This window comes from Lampetra fluviatilis, chromosome 53 (assembly GCF_964198595.1).
Source record: "Lampetra fluviatilis chromosome 53, kcLamFluv1.1, whole genome shotgun sequence".
NCBI classification, from domain to species: Eukaryota; Metazoa; Chordata; class Hyperoartia; order Petromyzontiformes; family Petromyzontidae; genus Lampetra; species Lampetra fluviatilis.
In genome coordinates, this window is record NC_136327.1 from 4,064,594 (window position 1) to 4,080,011 (window position 15,418).

At 49.5% G+C, this 15,418-nt stretch overlaps 1 protein-coding gene across 1 annotated transcript in view; it reads left to right on the forward strand.

Moving 5' to 3' along the window:
- The window catches only part of MAU2 (MAU2 sister chromatid cohesion factor), a 55,068-nt gene extending 40,306 nt beyond the window's left edge, over positions 1-14,762 (forward strand). Inside the window, exon 18 of the mRNA XM_078879265.1 lies at positions 1,281-14,762. Coding sequence (XP_078735391.1) covers positions 1,281-1,355 — 75 coding nt within the window. The 3' untranslated portion in view covers positions 1,356-14,762. The remainder of the gene's footprint in view (positions 1-1,280) is intronic.
- The last annotated feature ends 656 nt before the right edge of the window (positions 14,763-15,418 follow it).

Below are 15,418 nucleotides of genomic sequence, written 5' to 3' on the forward strand. Positions count from 1 at the left end.
TGAGACACTCATGGCAATTTCGCGGCAATCATTGTCGGCAGTCATCATGGTAAATGGTGTTCCGTACCTTGGTCTATTATTGGAAGATTCGTTTCCCAAAGCTGATTGCTGCTCCCCGCTCGTAAGCAACCGAGATGGCAACTTCCAAAATAGACTATTCTTTGGTTCTTTTCGGTTAAGTCACGTCTAAAAATAAAATAATAAATCAAAATAAAACAACACATTACGACGTTTCGATTGCAATGTGTTGCAATCGAAACGTCGTAATGTGTTGTTTTATTTTGATTTATTATTTTATTTTTAGACGTGACTTAACCGAAAAGAACCAAAGAATAATTCCTGCAGTCACGAAAGCTCCCAAATTAAGATTCCAAAATAGACTTGGAGGCCCGAGGTCAAATGGCTCTCCCAGGTTTGCAGTCTGCACACTCTTCAACCAACTCTGTTATCATTGGCTGGACACAGCTCCCATTGCTCGTATGTCGGCAATCTTCCACTGTGTTTTCCGGTCGGCCACACGGTGAAATTCGTGTGCCCTGGCAGGCCACGTGACGTCATGTGTTACGACGTCACATTTTGCGTCAAGGCGGTCCGTCCATGTGGCCGCTAATCTGTTCCGACTTGTCTCCAGCTCTCCCATCTCTCTCTCTCGAGTCTCTCATCTCATTATTCTGCCTCTCTTGTCTAAAGTCCTTTCATCTCCAGTTCTTGTTTGTGTCTCCTTCATCTGACCGATCTGTCTGGTCGTGTCTTGACGGGCCGTGAGTTGATGGGTCGCTCCACGAGCCCTCTGGCACGGGGGGCCGCCAGGATAAGAAACCCCCCTCCTCTGTCAGATTGCCACACGAGTTGCCATAGTTGCTCGCAATTATTGCTTGGTCGGTGCAAGTTGCCCTGAAACCGCACCCAGTGCATCGTGGCTTGAACTGATGATTGGTGGGGGGATCTCGTGTGTTTGTGTGTGGAGCGGTCGTGTAGCGGTTTGCGCACTGCTCTACAAACCTGGCAACACGGGTTCGATTACCCGCTCACGGCCAACAACAGTGACGATTATCTGAACCGGTCCTGGGACTCCCCTAGGTCGACTCTGCCTCGAATGAATCCCGAGTGTGGTGTGTAATCGTCGCCACTATGGAGGCAAAGGTGGCCGGGCGTGGTGTTGGCCACCCACCCCCTCGTGTGTCGTGCCAGCCTTGATAGGTGCTCGCTAACAACACTTGCCCCAACAGTCTGTTAATTCCACGTGGGGGATCTTTGTCTTTATCTTTGTGTGCGAGCAGTGGACGGATGGACCATTCCCCATGCAGTACCAGGCACAGAACGGGCCCAACACCAGCTTGTCGAGTTTGTTGTAGCCGGATCCGGAAGGCGGACGAGTGGAGAAGGACAGGGGTGAGAAGAGACACAGGTGCTCAAAACAAAACAAAAAAAAACTAAAAAAAAATCTGCCACGAGCTCTCGCAGAGAGAGAGAGACACGTCTAAGCGGACGCTGGTGGAAACTAGTGCCCGCCCGTTTGGCGCACGAGCAACGCCTTGCTCTCAAGGGGTTGTGTGTCGGGACTCCCAGTTACGAGGGTCATGCTGGCAACGGTGGTGACGGCGACGGTGGTGGCGACGGTGGTGATGGCGATGTTGGAGGATGGTGGGGGAGGAGCGGTCGGTGATGGTGCGCGAGCGGCAATGGCGGTCGTTTTGGCGCGCTCCACACCGCCACCGCCACCGACGCGCCACGTAGAAAGGGTCTTGGCTTGTGAACGGAACGACAGAAATATAAATATATATAAATTTTATCTGTTTTAAGTTTATATAAAGTGCAGTACCATTTACCCACTATTTTTTTTTGGCAAGTGTGCGCGGATGGGGCTGGCTTTAACAAAGTTTTTATATGAAAAAGACGAAACGTAAAAAAAAAATTGGAAAAAAATAATTTAACCTATTCCCTTTTGTGTCTCGTTACGTTTTTGTTTATTTGTGCGCCCCCCCCCCCACCCCCTAAATTTTTAACACTCAGTTAAGTTCTCTCCGTCGTGCTGCGCTGCTGTCTGCGATTGGTTGGCACAATTTGTCAAGGGAGTTTCCTGTTCTGTTTTTTTAAATATAATAAATACGAGACAGCTCGCTGAAGGTTTTACCCACGTGGGACCGGCTTGGAACATTGTATGGAGCACGGGGAAAAGCAAACGAAAATCACATGCGGCGAGGACATTTTAGCAATCTCCGAGGACAAGGAAGCGCGCACTGATTCATGCAAAATTGGCGCTCAATGCGACGTGCAATTTGGTATCGATACCCACGTCACGTTTTAATCCCACGATTTTCTGACGATCTCTACATTTTTTGTTTCTGAAGAAGAAAAAAAACACAATTATGGTCTCCGTACCAAAAAAAAATCTGAACTATCCGGCGACACTTTTGTTTGGTTCAACACAATCCTAAAAAATATATATCTGCAATGGCCTATAAAATCCGAAATCTGACGATTCTAAATCTGAACTCATCCCCACTTCACTTGTGATTACTTTACAAAAAAGCAATCGTTTTTAACCGCCGTAAAAAACGCACGCATTAATCGCAATTATTGAAAATTCTTTCATGCATTTGACAGAAGCCTCGGACATGAGATACCATAAATACATTTTATTTTGCTATCCGTAAATATTTCACTTTTGTGAGTGGAACAATTAATGCATTTTACGGTTTATATAAAACATCAATTTGTTCCTTCACAAGGCTCCCTTGCAAGGGAAATATGCGTCCCTTTGGGCTGTCCCACATTAAATAAACCCCTTTGGTGTTTAATACGGTAAGGCAGTCGTACTGTTACAGCTGACTTTAGGCAGACAGGTGTGTTTATGAATCTCGTCCGTTGTGTGGAGTTGACCTTGCAGTGATTGCCATGCCAGGCTTGCCCCCATTTGCCAATGCACAAATGCACACGCTCCGTTTGGAATTAATCATTAATGAACTGTAATTGACAAAGCCATCACTGGGCAGTTGAGCTGCGCGACAACAGCGTGCATGTTAAGTAAACCTAACTTCGTTGTAAAGGATTATAAACAAATTTGGCACTAGATTAATGCTTGTCAATTTTCCAATTGTTCCTGAATTGTCTTGGGTTTTTTTGTTTGTTTGTTTTATAACTGAAAAATGGAGAAATAAAAAAAGCATTTTAAGAAATATGGACGAAAATTGGAGGACATTCAGAGACGTGTTTGGAGAAAACCCTACATCATAATTGGCTCCCAGTGCCTTCCACACATTTCCAGACTTAAAAAAAAAAATCACTCACGGGAAAAGCCACAAAGCGACCCTGAGCTGTTGATCTCCGAGCGGTTTGAGTAGCGAGACTAAAAGAGTTCGTCCTTTGTGGGGATAGAATCCCAGGGCCCTCGATTACAACAATCGTGCACCAAGGGCGATTGCACTTCAGGACTTTTATCTGGTGTCAGTTTCGGGTCGTCACAGCCGCATCAACATTTGTGCGCCCTCTTTGCCGTTTCAACCCCGGGATTTTTCTGGGCCCTCTGCACCCTCGTCGTTCAGTCCAGGAGAGTTGACCCCTGCAGGGAAAACCTTTGGTGACTCATTTCATCAGTCCCAGGATTCTAGTCAAATGCGTTGAAATTCCTATCGGCATTAGAGGCCGCACCTCGCGGCGAACGCCCATCGGCCGTTCTGTTCCGCAGCGGCCGTTACCATCCTTTGGGATAACGCGCACAGCAAGAGCGACGGGCCTTGCGTTTCACGACGGTCACCTGGAGCGTCAGACATTCCCCCCGCCGTTGCCGTCTCGTTACGCCCCCTTCCTCCCCCCCCCCCACGTGCTCCATGCAAGTTCCCCGTAGAATGCGGGGGGACCCTGCAGTACACGCTATTATCTACTGTATTCTGGTAATACTTATTAAAACACGTAAGCTCTGGACGATTTAATTTTACGTTACGTTTTTTAGTTCACGACATTTGCATGCACTTTCCGTTGTATAGTTAATTTTTTTTGTTCGAAATTCACTTAACGTTTGTACAGGCAGCAGCGTCTGTTGCAGGAAGAGAGGGAGGTGTCTGTGTTGTGGGTGCCCTGGGTTTTCAAGTTGGCACAGTCGGGAGCACAGGTGGTGCATCTGTCATCTCAGTTGACGCATAACACCTTGGTCTGTCCCATCACCTCCTATCGGCGAGTCTTCAACACTTCACATGGCCTCACGGTGCACCTAGCCTGGCATAAGCGCCCTGGTGACATCATCGCCACTTAGGGACGAACGTGGCTGTTGGGTTTTAATTTCCATTCACGAGAATTATTTCAATATAACTATAAGCCTTGCATTGCCACCACCCTGTTTATTAAACCCCTATCTGGCTAGCGATCATCAGCCGGGATCCGATGTTCGCATTGAGGAGCGTCCTGGAAAATCTTGGTAACCCGCCAAATCTCAAAAGTCAGCTTTTGTCACGGATAGGCAATTGATTAAATTTATGACAAAAGTGGAATTGTTAAGTTCCCTTGTTTGTCCACCTGTGGGCAGATTATACGATCAAATAATCTATCACGTTGCTTGTAGATTGTTTCAATTGAGTTAGCGTGGGTTATTAAAGAGAAATGCATGTGGGTTAACAGCTTCTTCCAAGACACCCCTCAATTGACGCGAATCAGGTTCCGATTAAATTCACAAATCGAGTTTGAAACGTTTCGGTGAACGGTAGCGTCTCCCAAGTGGCTGCAAAGGTGCGACTCAAGCCCCATTACGTACAAGTCAAAATGCGAATCGGAACAACATCGATACTCATGCGCTTGCGATTCTGTGCGTGTAAAAATCGATATTGATCCGTAAATGATGCCTCATTCCGCCCCAAGTGGTCATTGATGTGGAGTTGGCACATGCATTGCCGCGCGTGCTCGCATCGGCATCAGTTCCAGCCACCATTCACAGCGTCGACAGCAAGTGGCGTTTACGCCCGTCCTGGGCTTCCCCTAGGTCCACCCAGCCTTAAACGAGCGCCCGTTCCAGTTTGTAGACATCCACAGCGGAGGGAAACGAAAACGTGCAGGCGTTCGCGCGCGCGTGGTGTTGGCAACGTCACCACCTTAACGTTTGCGCCACACAGGCCTTAATAGGCGCTCGCTAACAGCAATCACAGCAACAGCTCCGTGCGGCTGAACTCGGTTCACGTGCAACTAACGAGGCAATATTTTTTTTAAGTTTTTCAGTGTTGGGTAGGACGACGGGCAGTTGTGTAAATTCATTCATCCTCAAATATTTTTACGTAAACATTGCAACGCAATATAAAAAAAAAATCCTTTTTCTTTATTCTTCCAGTTGGTAAGCGAAACGGCCTAAAGGTCAACAACCATCACCCAGGGTTTGACCTCCCTTCCCGAAGTCATGAGCTCAGTGGTTCTTCACTCTCACCAGCTGGAAATTGCCTCTGCGGTTGGGGAGGTGCAGCAACTAAATGTAAAAAAAAAACAATAAAAATTTACACAACGTAATATAATTTAGGTTGCGTGGCCGCGTGCTTGTGTTTACGCCCGCACACGCGCGCATACATATATATTTTTTTAATTTCGGTAAAGTCACTTTCTCGCCGTTAACACTCTCCGTTTTTGGGTCCGGGCGTTCACACGGCGTCTCGTTCACGTGGACGGAGCCGCCGCCGTTCACCTCCGCCAGACGGCCCCCCGGTGCCTACCGCTCGTTAGCTCCGCATGGTGGATTCTATTCATAACACGCGGCCTCGGCCTTCGACTTGCCGTACAGCGGTCACGGTTGTGTACCTTTTTTCTCAACCCTTAGAGGTATGATGGGTCGCGGCGAGCCTCCGGTGGGATTTCTTCTCTTTTTGCCTTGTGAGCTGCGCGCCGCTGGGCCCGTAAGATTCCACGTTAAGTTGCTGGCGCTTGTGCGGCTTGGACGCCGCCGCTGCGCCCTCACTTTGGTTAAATTGCCGCTCAAAGAATGTCGCATGCGAGAGGGTGAACCCGTTCCTGAGACGTCTGCAAGTTGCAGAGTGTGTGGGTCCCATTCACAGCGGAATCTCGGAGCGTGCGAGCGGTCGGGCGTTGATTTTATCAAGAGAGGCGCAGCGGCGCTTGTTTTCAAAGCATTGTACTCACCGCAGAGAACTATGGCAACACGACCGCAACTCTACGATAGCTGATGCCAAACTGTGCCATGCGCCCTCTGGCATGGGCCTTATACTTCTGATTCCGGTGGCGGATGCGATTCCCCGTCTGGAATCGATTCCGTCATCGGAACGGAATCCGAAGAAAAACTGATGACGTGCGCCATGCTTATGTCATCGGAACGGGAAAGGGTTAATACGGTGACGTGCGTACGTCTTGTGTACCGTCCGGGTGGAGCGGTGGCGCAGTGATTACTGCGCTGCGCTATGAACTCTGGTACCTATAACCTGCGCACGTATTCCCAGACAATGCTACTAACGTCAGCGGCGAGTGACATCTTAACCAGCCCTTCCTTCTTCGCCAAGTGTGGTGAAGTATGGTCAAACGGCTCCCGTTCTTGTCATGGTGTGGGGGCAGGCCCTCAGCCCAGCAGTGGATTTAACACAGTGCTGTAAATTATTCGTTTTCATGAATCGTTTCAAACTCCGTCGGGGTTGACATGGCACCTGACTCGCCAATCGGGCAGTTGTAAGTTCAAATCTTGGTCCGAGGGGTCGATTTCAGCCCATCATCCCTCCTGGGGGTTTATAAAATTAGGACCACTTTGTTGAGCAAACAGTATGGATATTGCCAGCCCATGCTGCCTGTAATAACAAATATATTTTCTTATTTAATTGTTTAGTTTTATTATTATTATTATTATAAACTGGTTATGGTAAGAATTCATCCTAATTAAAACTCGTCCTCTTTCCGTTTTCTCTTATTTATGTATGTGTGTGTGTAATTCGTGTCTTGGTGTACATACTGTCCCAATGTATATATGCGTCTGCACATGTGTGTTTCTATACTTCTGTGTACATACACACACGTACGTGTATCTGTATTTATGCTGTAAATATACTGTGTATATATGGTGGATTTTACCAATCGGTTAGACAAATTTTTTCGCTAGATGCAAAAGATTGTGTACTTTATTCTGCCAACTGTCTCTTTCCATTAACGGATTTAAATACGTCATTTTTTTTATTATTACTCCTGCTGACTGAAGGTAGCATAATTCTTTTAAAGCAGTGGGGATTGCTTGGATAAAAAAAAAATGCCTTTGAGGTGGCCGAGTGTGGAGTTGGCCCCTTTGAGATTCTAGGTAAAAAAAATTCTATGTTTTTGTTTCAGCTGTCTGCAATTTGAAGCGGGTTCTCGAATGTAGTGAGATGTTGGGCTCGGTGTGGTCGCCGGGGACTGCAGCAACGAAAAACTAGTCACAGATTAAGCCAATTGAAAGTAATCGGTTTGACTTGTCAAGCAACGAAGTGTTCCTCTAGCGGGGCGCTTGGGAACGCACAGCGGACCTCGAGTGGAGAATACATTTCACCAGAAGGTATCTCGGAAGTAGTTCTTTGATATCTCCTTCCGCGTGATATGCGCTGCTCCTTGAGAGTTGTTGAATTGATGCCTCGCCCCAGACGTGTTAAACCAGTCGCCCGATACAACTGGAGGGGGTGGGGTGGGGGAACATGATTTGTAAAAAAGAAACTTTAGTCTTCTCAAATTGTAAACTTCTGCGCGTGCGTAAGACAGGAGAAAGTCCGATTGGATTATCTTTTCAAAATCATTGCGCATCTTGGCACAGATGTAGAAAGTTGAGATGGGGGGGGATTCTGCCGAACACCTTTGGTACCTAGCACGTTAATGGGCGGTTGTGATTACAGTGGGGCCTGCGTTTGAATAATAATCTGCCGTTAGCAAACGGATCCCATAATAACCTTAGTAATTAGATGACCCAAAAAAAAACACCTCCTTTATAAATAAGAAAAGCACGTGGCCATTAAAGTTGTGTTGACTCACCTCCCACTCGGGCAAGGTTGTGTTTTTTCTTCCGCTGGAACAATTCGTGGCGTGCTGCGCACGCTTGCCTGAACGCGCCCGCACAACAGTCGAGCATCGGGGGGGGGAAACTAGCGCCGGGCATTTTAATATTTCAGCACGTGAATTATTAGAAAGTGTTTACGTCTCTCTTGGGAGGACGGCGAATTTTTTAAATACTGCTCGAGGGAGATCTCTCCTATCGCAGGAGAATTCACTCGAGGCTCGATGATTCTATTCACTGGCAAAGCAACGAGAGAGAGCAACACCGCCGCCCATGCCGCTGTGAATTACCGTTCACAGCGGCGCCCCCATTATCCAGAGGCTAAAATTTAATTCTGAAAACATCCTTCCAATGGCTTATTCGTATCACGGGGGTAGACCCATCCTGGTCATGCCAGCTTTGAAAACACCTCGCCCACTGCTGGATTAAATGCCCCTCCCCCAAACCTACCCCAAGCTGTCACCACCATCTCTCAGTCTTACGATGTAATGATCCACCTGGCGCCCCGCTAACACGACCTGCTTTCACTTTCGTCGCTCCGTTTCCGAGGTGGATATCCTCACGGAGGAGCATTGCCTCAACCCATGACCTCCGGTCACCGCATTGCGAGCTTTTAGAGACACCCTTCTGCGGCCGTCTGGAATGCCCTTCCGATATTAGGAAGCCACTGGAGCCTATGCACTTTTAAATCGAGATTTAAAGCTAATTTCTTTAGAACTGCTTTTTGTGTGTTACTTTGTTATCCTTTCCCCCCGCACCTCCGATTAGCACGGTTGGCTACGTCGTGTGCGAAAGAAGTTCAACGTACACAACAATACGTCCATCGCCAAACTCCACCTCCAGCCATCGCCCCTTCCCGTCACAATACGCTCTGCCCAAGCCCAGTCACTTTCTGCGTTCCTCTTCGTGTATCCTGGCCTACTACCGTGCGTGCATCTCTCCGTGCTGCTTTGCACACCTGTCACGTGTGTGTTCTCTTACCCTCGTCTCTGTGCCCATGGTTTTCCGATCCCGTGAGTCGTAGCCGGCAATGTACACCGGCGCACGGCAGCGTGACGCCGCACGCACGGACGAACCAACGAACGAAACGGCAGCGTGCGTGTAGCGATTGTGGGCATAGCAGATCTTTTAATCCAAAGCCATGAATCATCATATCCCTTTAAAATAAGACTCTGGGGGTCCTCGGCTCTCATGTGAGTTTAAATATAGGTCATCTATCTCATGAATTAATGCCGAATGTCAACTGACAATTTACCACTCCGTCACTCTAATTTGTAACGACTTCCAACAGTAACAACGTGATGGTTATAAATGGCACGCAGGCTGTCGCGTTGCAGTTTTTTTTGCGCGTTATCGTTTTTCCCTTGTGTGCTTTGGCAGCTTTTACCCCGTGGCGCCCAGAGCAAAGCAACAATCGCTGGTTGGGAACCACTGACCCAGACGAAGGGAATAACTTTTGCTGTGCTCAGCAAACACGGCTCGATCGAGCTCGGTGTCTCTCTCTCTCTCCGCCGTCTTTCCGAGCTGTGGTTGCGGCCGCGTGCCCTTTCTGCGCGGTGTCCCGAAGCTTTCGTGCAACGTGCTGGCGGTTTGGGGAACCCTTTGGAGCTTCTTGCGACAACTGAAATCGCCACTTCCCGAACTCTCTGCCACCACGTGTTAGCGGGAACGCCTGGGACGATCACTGACTTTTTGTTTTTTAATGTTGCGAACGGCAACGCCAGCGCGGCACGACCCGAGAACGCGTTGGGAGAGAGTTGGAAGACGGCGGCGGCGGCAGCGACCCCGCGGGAGGTCGTGTGATGTTTGTTTAGGGTCGCTGCGCGCAAACCCAGCCGATTTCACGCCCCGCGTTGGGATTCCGCATCGCCTCTGCTCGTTACCGTGGCCAAGCGGCGGGGTCGTATTTCACTTTGTTAACGTTTGCAGCGACAACAACGAGGAGAAAAAAGCCAAATAAGGAAATGGGCTAAATAAAATAAAATATATATGCGCGAGAGAAAAGAAACGGCCATTATTTTTCTAAGAGGTTTTAGGGGGGGGGCCTATAACCGCGCAAACGGAAACAAAATGACAACGCGCACGAAAGCAAAAATCTGAATATTCGTCGACAATTTTGGGATGGGTTGCCTCCAGTTTTGCAGTGGCAAGCGCGCAAAAGTAGGAACAGGATAACGATCGCATTGAGAAGACTCGTTCAGAGCAGCGAAGCAGGCGGGCCGAGCGTCGGTGATAAGAATGTGGTGGCTGCTTTTAACGCTTTGTTTACGTCGGAAGGTGTCCGTGGTTTTTCTTTCTTGTAAAACTCCCTTCATCATCACGCTCCCCCTACGCTCCCCCCGGCCAAGTCCTCGGCGAGCGTGACAGACGGCGCACGTTAACCCGTCGCACTGGATTTTTAACATCCTCCAAAGGACAAACGCATTGGCCCTACTGTACTCCCAACACGTACACGTGCCATCATTGTGCCAATCAATCGACTGCTGGATGAAGGCTCCCCCTCCGCCGCTCCCATCCCCGCACCGTGGCGGATGTTTGGCCGTATTCCACCACGCTGCGCATCGCGGGTCGGTGAAGGCGGGGGGAGCATAGTGCAGTACAACAAAGTGTTTCATTTGCCGTGCGCGGTGCTGCCCATAGCGTAGCTTTGCATCAGCAAGCACCCTGTAGCCACTCGTATGCATGGTAGTGGTCGCCCATCCAAGCATTAGCCAGGCCCAAAAGCCTGCTTGGCTTACGAGATCTTGACGAGATGATGGTCTGCATTTCAGGTGGTTTGTCCGTAGGGGTTATGCTATAACATCCGACGTTACGATTAAAACTCTTGTTCCCGCTGTCTTCGTTACTCTCCGTTTGCTCACAGAGCAGTGCTATTTTAAGTTAACAAACGTCGTGCAAGAACGCAGCTCCTTTTACTTTCACAGAGACGCTGTTGAACAGTCCCTGTAGCGTCATGTTTCTAATGCAATAAAACAACACTGTAGCGTTAGTGTAATTGCAATCCCCAGGCCGACTGAGTCAAGGGGGTTGTTTGACCATACTTCACCGTGCTTGCCGAATGGGGTGCCAGGAACTGGTTCAGGTATCGCTCGCCACCGATGTTAGCCACGACCGGGAATCAAACTCACGTGGCCGGGTTTCATAAAACGCAGTGTGTTAAACGCTTCGCACGCAAAACGCACACAACCACGCGCAACCACACAATCATATGCATACATAGAAACACACACCCATGCAATCACACGCAGATGTAACGACATCCATACTCGCGCACGAAATCACATGCGCGCACACACGCCCATGCAATCGCGTGCACACAACACACACTTAACGCCTACGTTGTTGGTCAGAGCGGAGCTTGCAAGATCTGGAAATATTTTCTCCACGACATTCGACTAACACTTAAACTAGAACCACAGAATGCGAGAGTGGTCGCCTAAACAGTTCAGGTACTCTCTCTCTCTCTCAGGGTGGGGTGGGACAGAACTGGGATTCTTCATTTGGAGATGTAACTAGTTACTCTGTCTCGTGCTCGTTACGCCACGTGAATTTCCTTCCCGGGTTGAAGTTTGCTCGCTGAACCTTGAACCTTGTGTGTGGAAACCAAAGGTCCAAGGGGCCGTGTCTGTAGTGACAGCTCAGCTCTGCCTCCGCTTCCTAAAATAACGGCTCGGGGCGTGGCTCTGGCTCGACTCGCGGAAATCCTGAGGCTGCCCGGCTTGAGTTTATTAAGCATGGCTCTGAGCCGCCTACGATATGCGCCCAGAACCCGAGCCTGAGCCGAGCCGTGACTAAGAACACCGGCCTCGGGATACGTGGGTTGCCGTGCATTGTGGCAAAGGGGTCGTCCGGTTGAAAATGTGACCATCTGTGGCGTTTGGAAAAGAAAAAAAGGTTTCAACCGGAGGGCATTTCCAAACCGCTGTCGAGTAGCCTCGCTCCGTTTGGCGAGCAGAGTCGTCGTGTGTGCGTTTTCCAGTTGAAGACGTTTCTTGTATCACTCTCACGCGTAGGAGCCCGCTGTGGCAAGGCATGGCGCGCAGTTTCCCCCTGCTCTGGTTTATGAACGATGTAAGTAATAGGGATGAGATATTTATCGTTGATGCTGTCCTGTGGTCACTACAGGAGCGGGGGAGTGTGTGGCGATGGCCACACATCGCCGATTGGCATGAGCTAAGGCTGGCGGAGAACGGATTAGTGCTAAACTTTATGCTCAGATGTATTTTCTTCTCGTTATTAAAAAAAACCCGATTTAAAAAAAAAAGTACAAAAAAATTAATTGCACAAAGGTAATTGTGCGTGTACATATTCGAGACACGACGTCAAATTTGTAATTGTTTATAGATTTGCCTGAGTTGTATAGTACATGTTGCAGGATTTTGGGGGTAACTCGAGCAGGGAAAGGGGTATTTGGTTAGGTTATGGGGGGGGGGGCATGTGGGCTAGGCACACCGGAATTGTTTTTTACTTGTACAAACTAAAACAAAGCCACCCAAATCCAAGGTTGCGTTCAAGTGTCTCTCGATCTGCCCGGACGTCTGTCATGTACAGGATTGAAACGGCACGCCGGGCAGCTCGTGATGTTTGTTTATATAATAATTAGTCTAGAGACGGTGTTCAGGTGCGCTCGACAAACACAAATAAGCGTAACGCAAAGCGGAGGGGGGAGGGGGGGGTGTTATTTTTATTTGTCTCTTGAACACCCACGTGCTTACGGCTGTTGTAGCGTGAAGCAACTTAGCGTTGGTATTTACAAGTCTAGTTTGGAGCGGGCGCTCTGGCTGGTGGACACACAAAAACAAAATCTCCGTCACGTGCGTGAATTGAACGTGGCGGGGACGTTGTCGCGACCGCGGGTGGCGAGAAACCGCGGACGCTGGAAACGCTTCTCCACCGCCGTCATTATCGCCGCCTTACAATGAAACAGTATATTTATATATAGAACGCCTATAGCAATCCACTCTCCTGCCGTGATGTAACGGTCTGCACACTGGACTTGCAATCATCGCAGAGGTCGCCGGTTGAAACATTGGGGGCCGTTTCTTTAAAAATGCTCCCCACCCCACCACCACCACCACCCCTCCCCGCTTCTGTCCACCCATCGTGCGCGGTGGGGTGACTTGTGAGCATTCTCACATCCTCGGTGACATCTGGCCAGTGTGGAAGTGTAGACAAAATTCTCCTCGGGGGGGGGGGGGGGGGGCTCCTCTCTAGAGCTCCTTCTAGCGGTGAGGCCCTCCCGCCAGCTTTGGTGTGAGCGGGCACTTGCACGGCTGCGCTTTTTTCACCTTTTGTCAATCCGCTGCTGGAGATGTTGTCTCTTGGCCGCCTACTCCTGAAGAAGAGCCCCCCCGTCCGGCGCTGCACCGCAGAATTTCACGTCTCTGTTAAAGCTGGCGTCAACGATGATGGTGGTGGTGGTGACGGTTGTGCGTTTCTCACCCCACGACGTTAACTGCGTGGGTGGGGTGAACACCCAACCCAAAATAACCGGCAGTCATCACCGCGTGAACCGGCTTGACCGTGACCGCCCATCAAATTGGTGAACGCAATTAACCAGCGGTGCGCCATGGCTGGTTTGTGTCACCCCCCCCCCCCCTCTCCATCCCATGTTGTGCTGCGGTGACGCAGCCACAGCGCCGGGGCTCCGTGGGATGAAACGTTTGAGGGCCGTGGGCCTGCACCGCCGTTTGCGTCGACAGCGCTCGTCCCCGTTGACCGATTGGCTCCTGCCAGTGGTGGACATTCCACATTCCTATGGCAGGTGCCAGTAGATCCAATGGACGACAGCTGTTAACTTAACCAGAAAGCATTAACTCGTTTTAGTCTAACCCGGAGGAGGTATGAAGATAAAATGTTGCAGCCCCCCCCCAATTGGGATTTAAACTCAACCATCCAATTATTACTACGCTTGTTCACCAAGGGAGGGCCTCACTGAGTCTCGTGACTCTTTTTGCAGAAGGGTCCTGCCAGTTTTGCGCTGTCGCGGCGACGGATGCCGCTTCGTGTCATCCCCCCAGTCGACTGACTTGCGACGTAACTTTTCAATTTCGGACCCCGACGCCGAACCAACGCAGCGGTGGGCGGCCTCCAGAGTCTTCGCGAACGACGTCGCCGAAATCGCCACGGGAGCGAGTGGCGCCCCCCCCCCTCCCTGTTTTTTTTAAAACACACGGTCGGTACTAACGCCCCCCCCCCCCCCCCAAAGCGGCGTTAACCCAGGGCGGCTACCGCCGGACCGTGCGAACCGGGCGCTCTTAACACCCGCGCGGCGCCACCGTTCACATCCACTTATCGTCGTCTGTTGCCCGGTGACGAACGGTCAGCAAGCCCAACGTACCACCCCCACCACCCCCCCCCCCTACACACAAACCCACCATTGACGTCCAGTAGATAGCGTGACCACGCAGGCAACGCAGGGGTTCGTGACTTGCAGAGAGAACGCGAGGCTTAGGGGTTCGCTCGCTTGCGCGCGCACGTGTGGGAAGCCCCAACCAGGCCTCGGTGGGCCCACCCGTCGTTTTGTAATGGCAAACGAGATGATGATGATGATATTAATTAATGAAACAATTTTTTGTACGCCAAGGGGTGGTTAAACGATTTCAACAAAACGAGCAAAAACAGGCAGACGATGCACGACTTCACCTCGACTTTGCTAAGTACATAATATACTGTGTGTTGTATTTTTAAAAAGGCTGTTTTCATAATATTTGTAGTTTTGAGTGATTGTCGGACAGCCTATGGAAAGTAAATAATAATAAGATTCACTTGTTAACACATGCAGTTATATACCTTGAGCCTGTGTGTTGACGTGTGTGTACATATACAAGTCCGCAAATTCGTTAGTACGTCATTTTAGCACCCTATGTTTATTTTTCTGCTTGGTTTACTGGTTTTTTACCTTTTTGAGGTGTCTCTTTTTTTCAATAAACGTACAAAACATAACCGCCCTGCTCGTCGAAGCTTCTTCTCGCACGACGCTGACCGGCAGCGTCCGGGACTCCTACATATGTCCATGCGGCCGGACGTGGGACAACGTTGCGTGTTCATAATGGAGGTTTTTTGGGTTAGATCGCGTAAAAATATAAATGTATCGTTAAAACCCGCCACCACCCGACACAGCCAACTAGGAAGGGTTGTCACATCAACAGAACGTGACCAATTCATCACTAGTACAGCACTAGTGTATAGTGTAGTGTATTGTATAGTGTAGTGTATAGTAGTGTATAGTGTAGTATACTAGTACAGCACTAACCGGTCTGTTGGAGTGCCAAGCCACAACATTTACAATCTGAGTACGACGTTTCGCCAGTAATTACAACCGGCTTCATCGTCGCGAAAGCCGACGTGTTAAACGTTGTGTGTGTTACAGGCCAGACCTCGCTTCGTGCTCAAAATGCGTTCCCAGAGAAGTAAAAAAAATAACTGTAT